Raw genomic sequence first — 20,723 nt, forward strand, 5'->3', positions numbered from 1 at the left:
CCCATCAAAGTGGTCCCTATTTTTTTCTACTTGCATTTTTTATGTGCTTTCAAACTGCTAGGTTGGCAGAAGCTGGGACAAGTAACAGGAGCTCACCCCGTTATGCGACACTAGAGATTCGAACCACTGAACTACCAACCTTTCGATCGACAAGCTCAGATTCTTAGCCACTGAGCCACTGCATCCCTATAATCTGCTTTTAAAGCCATTCAAATTAGTAGTCATCACTATGTCTTGTGATAATGAATTTCATAGATTGCATATGCAACCTATTTGTTACACGTTTGTTTGACTGTTATTGAACTAACAGGGACCTCAAGATTTGTTTTTGGATAATTGACAAATATCAGACTTCAATGATTGTTGATATATGTATTGATTGTTTATATTGTTTGCATCTGGATTTTAAATGCTGTTATCCTCAATCACCATAGTGAAGTGAGTGGCTATATAATTTGACTAATAAATAATTAAATTAAGTGAGGCATCTCTAAGATAGCACTAAAGTGGGGATATAAAACAGGGAGTATATAGACTTATATTCATTGTTAGCATTCTACAGTTAACATAAAATGTAAATGGTGCTGATATAATAGCTCCAAACACTCTTGGCAATTTAATAAATTAATCATCCATACTGCTCTTGCTACACTACTTCCTGTTTAAATTTTATGAAATGGGTCTTGTCATAAATCATTCTTCATCCAGAGATCTACCAAGGAAAATACAAGCATTAACAAAAGCATTAAAGGCTTTAAAATTATTTAGGTCAGCTTATACAATGGACATTTTTTTTTCTCTTTGGGCATGCTTTTCTGATTTCTGAATCTGTCAGATATTGTATTGTATGTAATAATTAATCTAGCCTAAGGGCCCAGTGTCCGATAAAATTCACATATATAGTATCCGAGATGCAAATGTATCTTCTTATGTCTTCTTAAGTTGGGAAAAACCCTAAACTTACTTTATATTCAGATATAATACACAACAGGATGCCAACAGAATACAACCCTACCTTACCCTCTAAAAAGAGTTATCCCATATTACACATTATTAGCAGTTTAGCATCAGAGAAAATTTTTGACCATTTTAAATATTATACCCAATTTATTTCAGTTGTTCAAAATTATAAAGAAATTTCTCACAATGTAGCTTCTTATGTCCAACTTGAAATTCTCTTTGTTAATAAGCTACTTCACAGATCAAATAATATATACTTAATAGCACATATATACCACTGTGTATATAAGTGCTTTTCAGTACACTCTGACCCATTTACAAATGTCAGCATATGTCCTCAACAATCTGGGTTCTCATTTTATAGACCCTGGAAAGATGGAAAGCTGAGTCAATCTTGAGCCAGTCAGGATTGAACTCCTGGCTGTAGGCAGAATTAGCCTGCAAAACTGCATTCTAACCACTATGCCACCATGCAGTATGGTGATGGTTGTTCTGAAAGAAAATGTATAAGCTTATATATTATATATATAAGAAAATATATATAAACATATATAAAGAAAATATATAAGCTTATATATTCATGTGCTTTTTATCTAAAGATTTACAAATAGCATACTAGTTTATCTGGATAAATATTATGAAGCTCAGAGTTTAAACAATTAATTATATATACAAAGTTATGTGCAAACTATTTAGTATTCATGGAAAGTTTTATGCAGGTGTACATTTTAATAGCCATAATCATATTAAATCTTTTCCATGTAGTAGATATTCCTGTAAAAATATTCAGTAATAGTAACTACAGAAAAATATTTAATAGGCCCAAAAATTAAAATGCATGTTATGATTTTATGTTATGATTTGCATACATTGCTCATAATGGAAATTGCTCATTATGAGCATACATTGATTTGCATACATTGTCCACAATAAAAAGAATGAAACTTGGAAAGTTTAACATTTTCTTATAATTTCCAGTAATACAATATAGGGTTGGTGCAATAATTTGACTAGATCTGATCAAGTTGCAAAGACTGAGTTATAAATCATTTTACAGTCTCTGCCTGTCTACCTATATTTGCAGCTTAAAATCTGTATCTCTACAATGTGCAACTCCATAATTAGTCCTCATCTTAAAACTGCAACTGTGACTGGAATCTTTGTGGCTAAAGAAGGTGGTCTTAAGTAACATAACATAACATAACACAACACAACACAACACAACACAACATAACATAACATAACATCAGAGTTGGAAGGGACCTTGAAGGTCTTCTAGTTCAATCCCGAGGAAAACCCTACACCATTTCAGACAAATGGCTATCCAACATTTTCTTAAAAATTTCCAGTGTTGGAGCTTTCACAACTTCTGCAGGCAAGTTGTTCCACTGGTTAATTGTTCTGTCAGGAAATTTCTCCTTCGTTCTAAGTTGCTTCTCTCCTTGATTAGTTTCCACCCATTGCTTCTTGTTCTACCCTCAGGTGCTTTGGAGAATAGTTTGACTCCCTCTTCTTTGTGGCAACCCCTGAGATATTGGAACACTGCTATCATGTCTCCCCTAGTCCTTCTTTTCATTAAACTAGGCATACCGAGTTCCTGCAACCGTTCTTCATGTTGTAGCCTCCAGTCCCCAATCAACTTTGTTGCTCTTCTCTGCACGCTTTCCAGAGTCTCAACATCTTTTTTACATCGTGGTAGTTGTGCCTAACCTTTTTTTGCCATGATCATTAAGTAAAACTGTGGTCATTAAGTAGATGATGTAGTTGTTAAGCAAATTCAACTTCCCCCATTGAGATGGCTTCTCAGAAGCTGGCTGGGAAGGTCACAAATGACAATCAGGACTCTGCAATCATCATCAATACATGCTAGTTGCCAAGTTCCCCAAAGTTTGATCCTGTGACTGTAAGAACCAGTTATAAATTTACTTTTTTCAATGTGATTTTTTTTGAAAGGTTGCTAAACGAACAGCCATAAGGCAAGGACTACCTTCATCCTTGAATGCTAGAAAATTGACATGCAACACAACAGTTTGAAAACATTCTATACTGGAGAAATTTAGTTTAATTTAGCTTTTTTTTATACATTTACAATTACATTTAAAATTGTTCAAACTTCAAAATTATAATACATGTAATTTATTAGTTAAATCTAAGGACATTTTACTAAATTGTATAGTAGTGTTATGTAGGTAATCAAAATTTTAAATAACAATAAGCAGTCTTATGCATGTGTGTCTATGTTACAAGAAAAAAAAAACCCACTTCAATTATCAGCCAAATGTGGAGTTTTTGTTACTTTTTGTTAATCAGCAAAAACTAATATTGATATCTGGCTTCATAATAGTATTGGCCTATTTAGTTATACATAAAGATAAACATGCATATTTGCATATACATATCAGTTATATATGTAGAGTTGATTGCATTGGTAATATTAATTATATACAACATTAACATCTGTTTACAAATTAATTAAAATGCTACATTAAAGTCAAATTAAAGTGAAATCTCAGAATTTATTTTGTGGTTTATTCTGTAAATATAGAGCAAATGTGTAAATCAAACTCAGTTTAGCTCAGTTATTAAACTCAATGCCTGTGGGTTTCAAATTGAGCAAAGTCCAGGCCTGCCTGCTCCACATTCTACCCAAACTTCTCACCTTGCTGTATATTTGGAGGTTGGAACTACGGGATGGATTGCCATCATACAATTACAGAAAAGGAGTGCCAGTCAATTTTTGTGCTCCCTGAACTATAGTAGAACATAGTACTTCCAGGAGTGGGCTCCTTGAGGTTCGGCAGGGTTTGGCCGATCCTCTAGTCAAGGATTGCCAGGGTCCAGTGAACCCCCAAATGCCACCCCTGGCTGGCCATGCCCACCCAGCCCCTCCTCTCCCAGCAGTCTATACGTGGCCCATTCATCGTTCCAGGTAAGTGCAGGGGGCCGGGTGGAGGATCTGGGAGGGCAAAAAGCAGGCCTACCGGAGGTTCCGGAACTCCAGAAACAAGCCTATTTCTGTTCTCTGGAGGGCCTCTGGACCCCAGGAAAAGCAGTTTTCGCCCTCCCAGAGGTTCGAGGAAAACCTTTGGAGCCTGAGGAGGGCAAAAAATGGGCCTCTTAGAAGTTCCGGAAATCTGGAAACGGGCATGTTTCCGGATCCGGAGAGCCTCCAGACCTCAGGGGAAGCAGTTTTTGCTCTCCCGGAGGCTGAAGGAAAGCCTCTGGAGCTTGGGGAAGGCTAAAAATGCCCCCCGCCACCGTGGTGCAGGTGGCAGACTAGGCCACGGCCACCATGGCCACGCTCACCCAGCAACAGGGCAGCAAAGGATCTGAAGCCCACCCCTGAGCACCTGAATGTAATCTTGGGTACCTACATCATATTTACAGTGTTTTGTTGAATTTGTCCTGTTTAAATGAATATATTACAACACTGAGATCAGTGTCTTGCAAGACATGCTGAAGTTCATGTTGAAAAGCCTCATTATTGATGTGGCTTGCCCCTAGTTTAAACGTAGAAAATTCTTTATCTCATAAAGGGTTTAGAAAAATAATGATCAGGGCTATTTTTAATCAGTTTAATTAATTGTGGTGATAACTGTCAGAGGCGGTTTTTTTCCACTACTTTAAATATCAGCCATTACTTTGAGAGCTGAACATTTTATATTATGTTCCTTGGCAGTTGCCATTTGCATAACAAGTCTCTACTCCAAAAGGAGTTCTGTAAAAATGTGCACTGCATATGCTATTCTACTGCAGTTTTATGAAAGACTTCAGTGTTAGCAACAATGTCATAGGTGGGGTTTTTTATGGGATTGGGGTGGAGCTCCTTAGGAGATTCAAACTGGAAGGGTTTGGGCAAACTGGCAGCGGTGGTGGTGGGAGAATCCCCCACCCAACCAGACATCATCATGGATGCTCTGTACATGTGAAGAAGGTTCTGCACATGCAAAGAAGTGCCGTTTGCTCACAGTTACAAACCAGTACCTAAGGTAACTGAAAATCACCACTGGTAGGGCTTTTATTCAGAATAATGGATCGAGGAACCATTTTGTTCCTAAGAAGACTTGGACTCCCTAAATGTTCCATGAGTCTTTGTCCAGAATGATTCAAAGTTGTTCTTCAATTGCTTTGTACTTTTCTTGGCAGAAGCTAAAATAAGATTTCCTGTGTTAGTTTAGTTTAGAGAGCCGAATCAGCTAAACGAAATAATATTGCAAGATGTAACAAGTAGAAAATTTCTGTATATATTCCTCTGCTTTTGTCCAATATAGAACTTGGAGATATCAAATGAACTTTTTCTTTTTTTAGGAAAAAAACGAAGTCCAGTTGCCTTTTGAAAAAGCACATTTGGGACATCGGCCGAGAACAAATTCTGCAAAAAACTTGTCCATTTTAAAATCATACTGGGGCCATCATGTTGCTTTCAATTAGCACTGAACTTGCATGAATATGACTTCTGTTTCAGGGTCCAACCTGTGAGATCTCTCCTCTATTTCTCACATTCAGAACTGATGTTGAATCCTACACCAAAAGTAGTAAAAGCTATTATTCCTCATTAACAGCCAATGGAATTAACAGAATAACAGAGCTGAAAGGGAAATTCTAGTCCCGTTCTTCTTCTAATCCAACCCCTGTTCAAGCAGGACACCCTATACCATTTCAGACAAATGGTTGTTCAGTCTCTTCTTAGAAGCCTCCAGCTTCTGTTGGAGTACCCACAACTTCTGAAGGCAAGCCATTCCACTGATTAATTGTTCTCACTGTCAGGAAATTTCTCCGTAGTTCTAGGTTGCTTCTCTCCTTGATCAGTTTTTATCCATAGCTTTTTGCCCTGCCTTCAAGTGCTTTGGAAAATAAGTTCATCCCCTCTTCTTTGTGGCAGCCTCTTAAATATTGGAACACTGCTATCATATCATCCCTAGCCCTTTTTCATCAAACTAGATATGCTCAATTCCTGCAATTGTTATCTGCATGTTTTAGCCTCCAGTCCCCTATTCAACTTTGTTATTCTTCCCTAAACTCTTTTTAAAGTCTCAACATCTTTTTGGGCAGCTGCAGCACACTTCTCGCTCATATTTAAGTGTTCAGTTATTTAATTGTTAAGTCCCAGGACTATTTGCTTCCTTATTAGAAATCTTATGGAATGGAAAATTGTGTATTTTTAACAAGCGCAAGTTGATCAGGTCAGCCCAAAGACCAAGCCACCAGTCTGATGAATAGAAAACAGGACAAATATGTACCAACAAATAATAAATGTTTCATCCATCTTCCATATAATCCATCCAACGTCTTCTAACTTGTCCTAGTAAATATTCACTAAGTTAATATTACACATATTTATTAAGCATAATTTAGCTATATGAATTTTGAAATTACTGTCCTTTAAAGCATAGTATCAAAGCATATAAACTTAAAATACCTGTAAAAATTTCTACACCAAGTTTTTATCTAACAATCTAGAGATGGGTTTTATTTTCTATTTATTGCGGGAGCTTTCTAGAGAGCAGTAAATACAATAAGAAGGAATGGTAGTAAAAATATCCAAATCAGTATGTCTTATTAGAATTCATATTAAAAATGTAAGTGTATGCTATATCTATTATCTACATGTATTTATTGTCCTCAATAAATACATGTGCTGCAGTATAAATATTAAAGAAGTTGAAAACCAAGGACTGTTTTATTTCTAATCAGAAAAATTCCAAAATTCCTATTAAGAGAATTTATTTTATTATGCCAGTAAAAAGGAAAATAAAAACAAAATAGAATTGATTGTTGTTGTTTTTAAATTCACTTAAGCCCTTCATCAAACTAGGTGTCAAATAAAAGAGAATGGAAAAATGCTGAACCATGGAGACTGCATTAAGTCTGGCTATTAAGATGGAATATTGAGGTAATAGAATGTAATGTAATTGTTTAGTAACTACTATGCAAATTTCAGAATGCATCTAAAATTATAGGATCAAAACATACAATGATAGATGTTCTTTTCTGAAAATAGACTATCCAAATGTGATTCAGATTTTTATCTTTATCATCCAGCAAAATTTGCACATTGTTTGTTAAAAGCTATATACAATGTAGGCTGATTGTGAATAAGCATGGCAAGTAGCACTCCTAATTGACAGTATTACGTATTCATTCATCATAAAACATTGTAACATAAAGAAAGATACTATTACTATACTATACCCAGTACTGGCTTTTTTCAAATGAGATTTTTTAACTAAGCAAATTCATAAGTATTCTATTATAATAATGTGACATTTAGCATCAGAAAGTTATTACAGTATTTCCCCAAAAAGAAGACCTGGTCTTTTCTTTTGATCCCCCAAAAAACAACTACGGCTTCTTTTCGGGGATCTAATTACTGACTCACCTTGCGGTGGTGGCACCAGCAGCCCCACGCTGCTGGCCCACTTCTGTGGCCACTTGCTGCCGCTCTCATGTGTCACTCCTGGCCTCCATTTCGCCATCAGAACCTGCCTAAAGCTCTCTGCACCTGAGAAACGGGCTCCAGATTGACACACATGGTGTCCCCTGACTTCCATTTCTCCGTCAGAACTTCCTGGAAAGCCTCTGCAGCGATAACAGAGGTCCGGATCATTCGGTTATCCGCGTCAGAGGGCTTTCTGGAAGGCTGATGGTGAAATGGAGGCCAGGGGGTGTCAGAGTGCTCACAGGGTGGCTATTTTGAGACAACCCAGGAGCCAAATACAGTAAACAGAGGTTTGTCTTTCATATAGTGGTTTATCTACAAGGAATATATACATACACATACTAGGCAAAATCAGGCAATCAATCATCAACTATAGCACAGAAGCATACATAGAGAAAGAGACGCCCTCACAGGGCATCTCTTATATATACAACCTCTTAACGTTGTATCAGCCCAAAAACCTTGTTGACTCATTCCCTGCCTTATATCATTGTAGCAGCTGGTCAGCTCTTAAAGTATTTTCCTGATATGTGCATCAATCCAGACCTCATTTATTGGTTGCAGAGGGTTTCCGGAAGGCTTCTGATAGCGAACCGGAGGCCAGGGGTGACACACACAAGGGCAGCAAGTGGCCGCATAAGAAGTGGGCCTGCAAAGCAAAGCAGTGCTGTGTTGGGATGTGCAAGGCCTGGTAAGTAGGGCAGCTTCATCACCCTATCCCCACTCTACCTTAATTTTTCCCCATGTGCCTCGCCCTATCCTCTGCACCCCGGGGTGGACGAGGTCTTAATTAGGGCTAATTTTGGGGATAGGGCTTAATTTTAGCACATGCATTTAAAAACATGATAGGGCTTATTTTCAGAGTGGATCACATTTTCAGGAAAACATGGTACACATTTTTGTAATATTAATTATTGGTATTTCAATTCATAATAGATGTCTTTCAAAAGTTAAATATTTCCCAGTGAAATCTGCTTTAATTGGTTACATAATGTAAACTTTATACAGTTTGTTATTTACTAACAAAATTCAAAACTAGAATCAGAATTCAAATATATACTTCATATCCAATTCCTTTTTAGACAAGATAGTTATGCTTTCTTCTATTACCACTTAGTAAGGGACCAAATTTAAGGGACAGTACAACTATCTTTTACTGTCAATTTTGCTAGCTTCATAGTTCCACTTATACTTTGCATCTATTCTCTTTTGGATTTCCTGTTTTGTTTGAATGATTAATTACTGGGGGGAGGTAAACAGCCCTCCAAACCTGCAGACCTCCAGATTTTTTGGACCACACTTCATTCCATATAAACTGGAAACTAGGAATGTTATTACAGTAGTAATCACACATAAATGGGGAGGAGGGGTCACAGAAGGCAGTCATAGATACTGTGGAAATAGGACTAAGGTCAGCTGTTTTGTAGTAGTGCTCTTCAATTTAATATTAATAGCAGTTTAGAGAAATGAATTGCCAAACTGTTTGTTCGTGTGCAATAGCAGTTGAAAAATAAGGTTAATCAGGCTCTGGAATGTAATGATTAATCTCTATCCCTCTATATTGCAGTTGCAATTAATAAATCACAAATGCACTCCAACCCGCTAATATCCTTAGCCATATAGGAAGAACCCGTTATTAAGTGTTCTTTCTGATATCAGTTCTGGGGATAGTAACAATAAAAAAAAGATCTGGATCACATTTGAAAAGGAAATAAAAATGGGTGAACCACATTTTTAAAAATCATTTCATCCGTGTCCTGAGTCATAATTTTATACCACTGCTACAAGATGTATAAAAAGTCATCCAACAATTTTTGGCTACCTGATCTCATGTGATATTTAAGTTTTCACAAGGGAGTGGGGGAAATGGCAAGTTTTATTGTGATACAAGTTGAATGATGTCTTTATAACTTAAAAACCATTTACTTTGACAGTTTCACTGATAATAGTTATCAAGAAAAATAAACACGGAGTGATTACCCCTTAATATAGAAAACATATAAACTAATCTATTAGGAAATAATTCTCCCAAGAAGGAAAATTAATCTAATTTAACATGCTATCACTTTCTTCACTTTTTTGTTAATTAATGTCTTACACTTAAGATAATGCACTTTTATATTATTATTAAGTGTAAGACATTTAATAATAATGTAAAACTTATACTTGCTTTAAATTCACTTTGTAAAAAGTAGGTTCAAGGAGAATACCTAAAAAGATAAGTTAAACAGCAGCTTTCACTTTACTGCTCATCATTATAAATATAAAGAACATTAAAATCACCCTTTTTATCTATATAAAGATCATTTCTTACCTTGATCAAAGGATGTAAGCGGACTCCATGTACGAAAATAATCATCCTGCAGCAGAAAAAGAAAGCAAATGTGCTTAGAATGGGAAAAAGAGTGCAAACACATGAATGGAGAAAGACAGAAATGCATAAAAGATATACAAACCTCAACTTCCTGCACATGGTGCGCAGCAAAAAAAACACAAAGGAAAGATACAATTATCATATGGACACACTAATTGCAGGAAACACATCTTTGCTAATGAAAAAAAATCGAAAGAATAAACAGCTAGTCCATAAACCAGATGGAAAAAAAGTATCTGAAATAGCTGAGATTTTAATTCAGCAGTTATATTTAAACAGTTTCCAAACCTTGTGTTTCATTTTATATTATTACTAACTATTCTGAGAGTTGCTTACACAATTTATCTTGTAAAAAGTATTAAATGGTATGACTGGAAAACTTTCAACTCCAAATATCAATCCATCTACAAGCACTCGATTAAAATGCTTGCAGATCGTCACTCTATGTTCTGCTTTCAAAGCTTACTGTTTGCAAAATAAGTTTCTTTTTTAAAAAAAAATTTATTCAAACATCATCTTCCATTAAACAGTATGCCATCTGGGTACAAATATTTTGTACAAATATTTTATACAATAACAATTATGATTTACAGCCATATTTATTACTTTTATCTATTCTTAACTTAATACTAATACCAATATATATCATACCTAATACTATAACAATCCTCTTCTTATTTAGCTTTGTTAAAACATTTTCTCTATTTCATTCATCTGTTTTTTTCATATTTATTCTCTAACCATTGATAAAATAATTCCAATATGTTATAATCAGATTGTTCCTTTTCTTCAATTTCAGGTGTTAACCTATTCATTTCTGCACATTCTAATATATAATAATTTTCAAATTTCATGCTTAGGATAAACAAAAACAAATCTGAGTACAAATCAACATACTGTTAATGTAAGTTCTATTAATTTCAGTGGTTTTCACCTGTAAAATATATAATTTATCGATTTATATAGCCATCCTAACTGAACCCTGGACAGCATAATGGGATTAAAACACAAAAACAATATAATCCCTAGTTCCTAAGGATAAAATGAAAACCTTGTTCATAGAGGAACACCTGAACAGCAGCAGAGTTCACCTAATCTCCTGACCTAAATACCTGACGTCAGGTCATCAGCATCTTGCAAAAGTCTAACAGGGTCAAGGCCATCCTGATCTTTTGGTAGATACTGTACCATAGAGCAGATGCTGCCATTGAGAAGCAACAATTCTGGGCTTCAAAAAGATGATTCTGTTTCATAGAAGAGACACAAAATTTGTCTTTTTGACTGAGAGCAGAAACAATAAGTGAGGTGGTCCCTCAGCTATCAACCCAATCCCTTTATCATTTGAATTATTCTTTTTTGCACTATTTTGAACTATGGTACAATAACTAAATATTTCAGATTGTAAATATTTATGAGGGTGCCTAAAGAATTGTAGAAATAATTACAATTCTGATATTCCTAGGTTTTGAAGAAAAAAAAACCACCCAGAACTGAAGGCTACTGAGAAATAATCTGGAGGCACTGTGCACATATTTAAGCAATCATTTAGTAATCAATATTCAGCTAAACATGCATGAACATTACAACTTAACTTTTAAAATCATTCTGATAATTGCTGTCTATTATTTACTGTGAAAAGATGTCTTTCTTCACACAGATGCTATTCTGGAGAGAAAAACGGACCAATCAATTTGGAATATATCCCTTCCTCATAAAATAAGGATACAGATATTTCCAATGAATATGCAGAAAATTGCTTGAAGCATGCTGCTGCAAGGATTTCTATTGTTATCTCAGCTTAGACACAGAGATCAGCTCCTACCCAGAAACTTCACGGAAATAAATTGCTTAAACTTCACATACATATTTCTAATGGACTTTATAGTATTCCAAATAATTAATAGCTATGTACCTAGGTATAAATTAATATACAGCAACATTCTTTTTAAAAATATACTGGCTGAAAGTCTGGATTCAGCAATTATATAAGTGAAATTGCATTTAACATGAAAGATGAAATTGTTGATCTGTCGGAAGGAAAATTTCAATATACAAAGCTGCAAGTAGCATAAACATAAATCAGGTGGACTGTATTTTTCTCCTATCTAATTATTCACATCTAAAAACATTTGGTGTGTACAGTGAAAAAGACAAAGTCATATACTTATAGAGATGTCCTCAAAAAATTTTCAGAGCTGTCCAATCCTTTGCCAGATAGAGTTGCCTCAATATTTCAGAAAAGACTTTGCTCCCCATGAATTTCCTTTGTTAAATACTCTTCTGAGTGCTTTGGTCAGATGTAATATATAGTCATAAGTTTTACAAAGATTAAGTTTGCTGATATGAACTAAAAATACCACATATTTCTACCAAAGCACAGCATTGAAGTAAGTAAGCAAAGGTGGTAATCTTGGTGGTAATAGAGGTAGTCCTTGACTTATATGATCACAATTGAGTCCAAAATTGCTGTTGTTAAGTGAAACATTTGTTAAGTGAATTTTGCCCCATAACTTCACAGTTATTAAGTGAATCACTGTAGTTGATAAGTTAGTAAGCCAGTCGTTAAATGAATCTGGCTTCTCCATTGACTTGTTCACCAGAAGGTTGCCAAAAGTAATCACATGATTTTGGGACACACCAATGGTCATAAATATTAACCTGCTGCCAAGCACCTGAATTTTGATCACATGATCATGGTGATGCTGCAAAAGTGCGTCCAAAGTCACATTTTTCAGTGCCATTGTAACCTTGAACATGAACTGTTGTAAGTCGAGGACTACCTGTATTTAAATCCATATATTTCTTCAAAACAAAACTACATGCACTAAAAATCACCAAGCACTGTTAATACTCAAAAGAATTAAGGCATGGGAAAGAATATTTATGGACCATAAAAATGCAAAAGAAACTAACAATGTAAATATAATTTTTACTTTACTTTACTTTATACTTTATACTTTATACTTTATACTTTATACTTTATACTTTATACTTTATACTTTATACTTTATACTTTATACTTTATACTTTATACTTTATACTTTATACTTTATATTTTACTTTACTTTACTTTACTTTACTTTAATTTAATTTAATTTAATTTAATTATTTAATTTGTATTTGTATTTCCAGCAACTCCAAATAAAGGGTAGGATGAAGTGGGAGAGAATATTTTAGGATGCTTGACTGAATGGTATGGAGTGACCTTACTTACTGGTTTGCCTTCTGTAAATATATTTTCATTATGCTGACCATAGCTGCCATTTTATGACTGTCCTCAACTCTTTTAAAACTTTAAATGGGTATTTTTATTATTTTATTATTTATTTTATTATTTTATTTTGAAATTTATATGGCCACCCACTGATTTTACAAAAATTTATCATGGGTTAAGGTTTCCAACCTTACCAACTTTAAGATGAGTGAACTTCAATTCTCAGAATTCCCAGCCAGCCACTCATCTTAAAGTTGCTAAGGTTGAGAAGCACTGGATTAAGAGATTCTGGTTGAGTGCATAAGAATACATGAACATGTGCATTTTTTCATTACTATTTCCTCTCTTTTCTTTATGCATGTAATTAAAAGAAAATTGGCATTCCTGGATTTTGCAGAAGGATCAAGTGGACCTTGGGGAAGGAGGAGGAAAGAACTGGGAAAAAAGAAAGAAGTCAAATCAAGTAAATTGAAAATAGAAAGACTAGGCTGCAGAAAGAGAAAGTATGTGTTTTGTATAAAAAATGTATTAAATTGTTAGAATACCACAGAGTGAATAGAAAATAAACAAAAGGAAAGAGGATAAAAATTGCATGGAACACACTGAAAACATAATTTTAATAGTGCTGCAAAATTATGATAATGAGAAATACAAGAGGTTACTATGACGAGGCTCCAGTGACGTCACCGCTCCTGCTGGGTGCTCTAACAGGGCACTCCACATTAGAAGATTGTAAAAGTCAGTGAAACAGTATAAATCACTGTTCACTGACCTTAGCATACCCTTTGGGCAAAAGAGGGTTATGCAGAGCTGTGGAAAAGTGGTAGATCTAGACAGGGGGTTTGCTCTTAAGAGCGAATTTTCCTGGATTTATGATCCCACCGAATTCCACTACCTCCAACTTCAAACGCGCTCCTGTTTTTTTTCAGGAAAAAGGAGTAGGAGAGTCGCTTCTGCTCAAAAGGACTTATTAAATTGATTGATTTTCTAAGCAGACGGGAATTTCACAAGCGTTCGATCTTTGATGTAGAATCAACACGGCAAGTACCGACTCCCTTTTTGAAACCTGAAACCTTTCTTTGTCTCTGATTAATTGACTTTTAAAATGGCGTCTGAAAGTGAAAGTAAAATTTTTTAGTACAACAAAGTAGCGTTATTTGTGGATTGTTACAAACGGAGTTCTCTTATACTGAATGGAGTAAAGGGAAGTTGTTAAGTTTAAATTCCTGATCTTTTTGAAGACAGAATGGCAGCTAAACCTTTAAAGCCTTCTGGAAGAAGGGGATCTGAACCAAGTCTTGAGGATATATTGAAAGAACAATTAAAACTTTCTGAAGATAGGCAAAAAGAGATGATGGAGAATTTTAATGCAAAAATAAGAGAAGATATTCTCATGGCAGTTCAAGGACTGAGTAAAAAAATTGAGGGATTGGAAGAGGAAATGCAACAGATCTCTCAGTCAAATAAGCATTTAGAAGATAAAATGCAAGGTGTTCAGAAAAAAGTGGATCAAAATGAAGATCAGGTTGTGATATTACAATATAAACTTATGGAAGGAGCTCTTAGAATTCGTGGTATGCAAGAACAGCGAGGAGAAGACTTAAGAAAAATTATATCAGAAGCATTGGCTGAATTTATTGAAGTGGAACCCCAAGAGGTAGCTTACCAAATTGATAAAATATATAGAGTTAATTCCTGGATCGCAAGACAGAGAAAGCTTCCTCGGGACATTGTGGTTTATTTTGTGAAAAGGACTATGAGAAATCAGATTTTGCAAGTTTCATATCAGACAACTTTAAAAATTGGAGAACAGGAGCTGAAGGTGTTGAAAGAGATTCCTTCCAAGATGTTAAGAGATAGGAAGGAATTTGTTTTTTTTACACAAGAACTTAAAAAACATCAGATTCAATTCAGATGGGAGGTGCCAGTTGGACTGACAGTATTTTATCAAGGAAGGAGATACAGAATTGACACTGTTTTAAAGGCAAAGGATTTTCTTTCTACAGTTTTGAAAGTTGAAACAGAAGTGATAGAAAAACTTCAAGAGATTCAAGAAGGCGTGATCCAAGAGCCTTTATTGCTGCCAGCATTAGAGGAACCACAAGAGCAAAGGGTGACAAGAGGAGCTCTTAAGCGTAAAGAAGAGCAACAGTCTCAAAGTAAAAGTCAGGACCCCAGTATGGAATTTGGCTGAGATGGCTAAAATCTCAGCTTTCTTAAAAGACAATACGCAGGAAAGATATTTAATTGAATGGAAAAAATGGATTGATTATATACAAAACAGATATCAGATTAAGAAATATCAGATTGCCTTTGAATAATTAGAAAGTTATTTTATTTAATGGGGAGGGGGTTGGGAGATGAAAAGCTTTGGATGAGGTTAATTGGATTGGAAGGGAAAATTTTATTCTATGTTTGGTTTATGAATAACAATACCTTGTGATTGACCCGGGAAGCCCAGGGGGGGAGGGAAGGGGTTTTTTTTGGGAGGGAGGGGGAAAAAAAGGGGGGAAAATGTCTTTGTTTTTTAAAAAACTTTTTCAATTAAAAAAAAAAGAGGTTACTATGACAAAATTAGTAAAATATATTGATTTTATATTGGGCAACATGTTGAGACAAGACTTTTGTTGTTCCGCAGTGTTAAGAAATTAATGAATTAAAAATATTTACCGCCCATTTGTTGATAGAAAAAAGTGAGTGGGCTTCAATTATTTATGTATTAATTATCAAATTTCTATATTGCCTATCACACTTGCCTGATTCTGGTGATTTCATGGAATCTCTTCATGAATATTTAAGACTGCAGAATTAGATAAGAGTGTATGTAACGAACATATGGATGCAAAGAATAAATAAAATGCTGAACATATAGATAAGTACTGACAATAAGTAAGAGGATGTGTTAAGTTTTCTTAGTTGATGAAAATATTTATAGATAAATGTACAGAAAATGCTGGTGGTGATGATAGAGGTGGGGAATTTTTGGTGGGTGGAGGTGTGTCTGGAGATTGTCACATGTGTATTGGGCTCGGTCTCTGGGTGTTATGTGAATTTTGTTGTATGGATATACTGTGTATATACATACAATGACAATAAACTTTACAATACAATAGATGTATGCTACAACCAAAATTTGTATTGAGATTAGCATCCAGATTAAGCCATACTGCTCTGAGAATTCAAATTATCTATAATGATCATTAGATATGCTATATGACACAAGAAGGGGGTGTGGACTGAAAACCAATCTATGACCGAAGTAATTGTGTCTGATAGGAAAAATTAAGGAAATCTTACAAGATAGTAGTAAATGGCAAAATAAATAAATAAATAAGCCGCCCTGAGTCTTCGGAGAAGGGCGGGATATAAATGTAAATTTAAAAAAAAAATAGAGCAAGTAAATGATTTTGTGTGTTTTGATAGAATGTTTACAAAAGATAAAAGAACAGATGGATAAATGTTAGAGATGATGTTCTACTATGAGGAATGAGAATTTGCTAAAAGAACCAAAAAAGTCAATATGTAACAGCATGCATATTTATATTTTGTTATATAAGTGAGAGTTGGATATTTCAGGAGAAATAGAAAAGTTGAAAACTGTAGGAACAGGTTACTTAAAAATGCATGGGAGATACAGAAGAGGTGGTGTTAGAATAATTCTTAGAAAGAACTAAGAATGCTTAATTATTAGATAGAATTAAAAGACCATTATATATAAGAATCATCTCCTCTCTAAAGAGATGCACAAAACTAAGGATCAAGAGCCTGCTAGAGTGTATATGGGTCAACATAAAAGTAAAAAAGAATGACATTGCATTAGCTCTATACTTACAGGCCACCCAACCAAGCAAAAGAAACAGATGAACTGTTTGCTACCCAGTTAACAAATGTATGTAGAAAATACACCACCATAGTAAGGGGGCATTTTAACTATTCTGACATCAACTGGGAGACAAACTCTGCAACAAATGAGAAGTCAAGCAGGTTCCTGACCAACATAGCCAACATGAAAATAAGCTAGGGCTACTTTTTAGGGTAGGTCTTATTTTCAGGGAAACACGGTATATGCAATAATTATAGTCCCCTAATGACCATTCATTAAGAGGGACACGGTGGCTCAGGGGCTAGGACGTTGAGCTTGTCGATTGAAAGGTCAGCAGCTCAGCAGTTCGAATCCCTAGTGCTGCCGTGTAACAGGGTGAGCTCCCGTTACTTGTCCCAGCTTCTACCAACCTAGCAGTTTCGAAAGCATGTAAAAATGCAAGTAGGTGGTAGGAAGGTAACAGCGTTCCGTGCGCCTTTGGCGTTGAGTCATGCCGGCCACATGACCACGGAGATGTCTTCGGACAGCGCTGGCTCTTCGGCTTTGAAACCGAGATGAGCACCGCCCCCTAGAGTCGGCAACGACTAGCACGTATGTGCGAGGGGAACCTTTACCTTTTTAATGACCATTCAAACTTGTGACCTATCTGAAAAAGGGGACTTGTGCCCCAGATTTGAAGTTCAGATAGTTGCATCACCCCACAGACATTTCAGGTTCGTGGCAAAATGGCTACATCTACAAGTGTTTGCAGCATCCTAAAGTCATGTGACCATATGATGGGTGTTGTCAAAAACCAGCAGTTCCTTCCAGTTTTTGGCAAAACCATGCCACAGAAAGCACTGGATTTCTTAACAATTATAATGTCCATGGTGTTGGCACATACAACTGCTACAAAAATTATAAAGTTGAGTTGATTACCCATCCAACTCCTTTTATGACCATCATAACTTACAATGTTCATTGTCAGGTTCCACTACAGTTATAACTCAAGGACTACCTGTACACAAAGAAAGAAACAATAAGTTGAGAAGAAGCAGAAGATTAAAGTTCAAGGCAGATGAAGTTGAGACCTTCAAAAAGAGAAAAATGAGAGAAGAAATGTATGAAAAATAAAAGATAATGCATGAAGGAACAGTGGACACAGAAGGAAAGATAGAACCTTCCATTACCACATCCTCTAGATCTCTAACTGAGAACATTATTAGAGAAGTGTGTTGATAAATATTTCATAGGTGAGAGAATAATTTTTCTAGCCTATCCAAAACTGGCAGCGAAAGAGACAAAGAGAGGCAGAAACAGAAAGGGACTATAACACATGTATAACACATGATTATATGTCTAAGAAGAAAATATACAAAAATTAGTAGCAGGGAGCATGGATTGATCTGTAGATTTATTAAGTATTTAAGTTTATATAAATTACCTGATCAAACATAATAATCATCTTCATCTTTTAATGACCCCATAATCCCTTGCGGGGGTTCAGTCTGGGCGACTGAATGGAGCTGAATGTTTACCGGCCGGACTCCCTTCCTATCGCCAATGCGGAATTATATTTAGGAGGTATAGTCTTATCGTGCCCAGAGAGGGAAATATCTGCCTCTACCTAGGATCAAACTCATAGCCTCCTAATTGTGAGGCAAGAGCTTCACCTCTAGGCCACTGCATCAACATAAACATAGTAACTATACTGAATTCATTTAACTTGTTTTATTTTGTTTTACATCCGTTTACATTTTAAACCGAATTATTTGCTTTTTGTGGTGAGGCTCTGTGTAACAACTCAATGGATAAAAGTACTGGTCAATAAATTAAGTTGGACATTCCTGCCTTATGGATTTCGGGATTGCTTTGTGACTATAAGTTTTGAGAGCAGAGTTGGACATGAATGGATTTTAAATAATCCAACAGCATCATGTATATCTTATGACATAAAAGTAGTCAGGTCCTTATTGAATCACATTCATGTTAATTGGCTAGTGCTTTTTTGTGAAAAAACAACAGATTGAATGAGCTCATGTTTTAAAACCATGCCTAATTAGAATCTTCCACTGGTCATAAAAAATGGAAACTATTACTTTCAGTTCAGTAATTGCACAGCAATCATTTTTTCAGCCTTAAATTCATCATTACATATTTAAGTGAAGGGAAAGAACTAGTTACAAGTAATTATGTTAAAAATTATTTTAAAATATTTCACTTAAACTCCAAGGTCTTTAACAGGATGGGGGTCATCTGTAAGGTAATGTCCATCAAGTTTGTATTTAGTGTTTAGATTCTTTTTTCCAATGTGTAAGACAGAGTATTTGCTGGTTGAGATTTGGAGTTGCCAAGTTTTTGACCATTCTGACATAAAGTCAAGGTCTTTTTGAAGGGTAGCTGTATTGTTGGTAGTGTTAAATATTTTGACATCATCAGCAAAGAGAACACAATTACTTTTAATATGGTCACAGAGATCATTAGAATAGAATAGAATAGAATAGAATAGAATAGAATAGAATAGAATAGAATAGAATAGAATAGAATAGAATAGAATAGAATAGAATTTATTGGCCAAGTGTGATTGGACACACAAGGAATTTGTTTTGGTGCATATGCTCTCAGTGTACATAAAAGAAAAAAAATACCTTCATCAAAGGTACAACATTTACAACACAAATGATGGTCATAGGTTGCAATTTAACCCTTAATGATAGCAACAAAAAGTTACATAAGTCATAAGTGGAAAGAGATTGGTGATGAAAACGATGAGAAGATTAATAGTAGTGTAGATTTAGTAAATAGTTTGACAGTGTTGAGGGAGTTATTTGTTTAGCAGAGTGATGGCCTTTGGGAAAAAACTGTTCTTGTGTCTAATTACTCTGGTTGCAATAGCATCGTTTTGAGGGTAGGAATTGAAACAGTTTATGTCCAGGATGAGAGGGATCTGTAAATATTTTCACGGCCCTCTTCTTGATTCGTGCAGTATACAGGTCCTCAATGGAAGGCAGGTTGGTAGCAATTATTTTTTCTGCAGTTCTAATTATCCTCTGAAGTCTTTATATTATACATTATATTAATATAAAGAGTGTTGGTCCAAGAACACTGCTTGGGGAACACCGCTATTGACAGGAACAGGATTTGATAGGCACTGCCTATTTTGACTACTTGTTATCTGTTTGTCAGGAACTTTGTTATCCAGCATTCAGTCATAGGTTAAAGTTTTGGGATGAGACCAGAAAGTCTGGTAGTGCATTCCTGGCATTAACAGCTCTGTTACTGAAGTCATATTTTTTTCAATTGAGATTGGAGCAGTTCACTTTAAGTTTGAATCTATTGTGTGCTCGTGTATTGTTGTGGTTGAAGCTGAAGTAGTCATTGACAGGAAGGACATTGTAGCAGATGATTTTATGAGCTATGGTCAGGTCATATGGAAGGCGGCGTAGTTCTAAATTTTCTAAACCCAGAATTTCAAGTCTGGTGGCATAAGATATTTTGTTGCGAGTAGAGGAGTGGAGGACTCTTCTTGTGAAATATTTCTGGATGTGCTCAATTGTATTAATGTCCGATAGGCAGTGCGGGTTCCAGACAGGTGAGCAGTATTCAAGAATTGGTCTAGCAAATGTTTTGTATGCTCTTGTTAATAGTGTAACCTTACCGGAGAAGAAGCTACGCAAGATTAGGTTTACAACTCTTAATGCCTTTTTGGCAATGTATCATTTAACATTCATTAATATCATTCTTGTATCATTTGTGCCGACATGAAAGAGGAGAAAAAAATAATAACCGGTGGCCTTGATTATTTGGGTAAACCTCTCTGTCACATCTTTGATCTTTGAACCTGGGAGACAACATAGATTGTCTCATCTACAAATTGCTGATTCTATTCCTCTGAGAATTGAGTCACCAATTACCACCACACACCTTTTTTTAA

At 35.4% G+C, this 20,723-nt stretch overlaps 1 protein-coding gene across 2 annotated transcripts in view; it reads right to left on the reverse strand.

Annotated features, from left to right (window-relative positions):
* SPOCK3 (SPARC (osteonectin), cwcv and kazal like domains proteoglycan 3) overlaps nt 1–20,723 on the reverse strand; it is a 147,821-nt gene that overhangs the window by 98,915 nt on the left and 28,183 nt on the right. The window contains exons 3-4 of one of the 2 annotated variants that reach the window (XM_058193571.1): nt 9,856–9,864; nt 9,714–9,759 (exon numbers count right to left, since the gene is read on the reverse strand). In XM_058193571.1, coding sequence (XP_058049554.1) covers nt 9,714–9,759; nt 9,856–9,864 — 55 coding nt within the window. The remainder of the gene's footprint in view (nt 1–9,713; nt 9,760–9,855; nt 9,865–20,723) is intronic. The other variant, XM_058193570.1, reaches the window with a different exon arrangement.

Source organism: Ahaetulla prasina, chromosome 8 (assembly GCF_028640845.1).
Source record: "Ahaetulla prasina isolate Xishuangbanna chromosome 8, ASM2864084v1, whole genome shotgun sequence".
Lineage (NCBI taxonomy): Eukaryota > Metazoa > Chordata > Lepidosauria > Squamata > Colubridae > Ahaetulla > Ahaetulla prasina.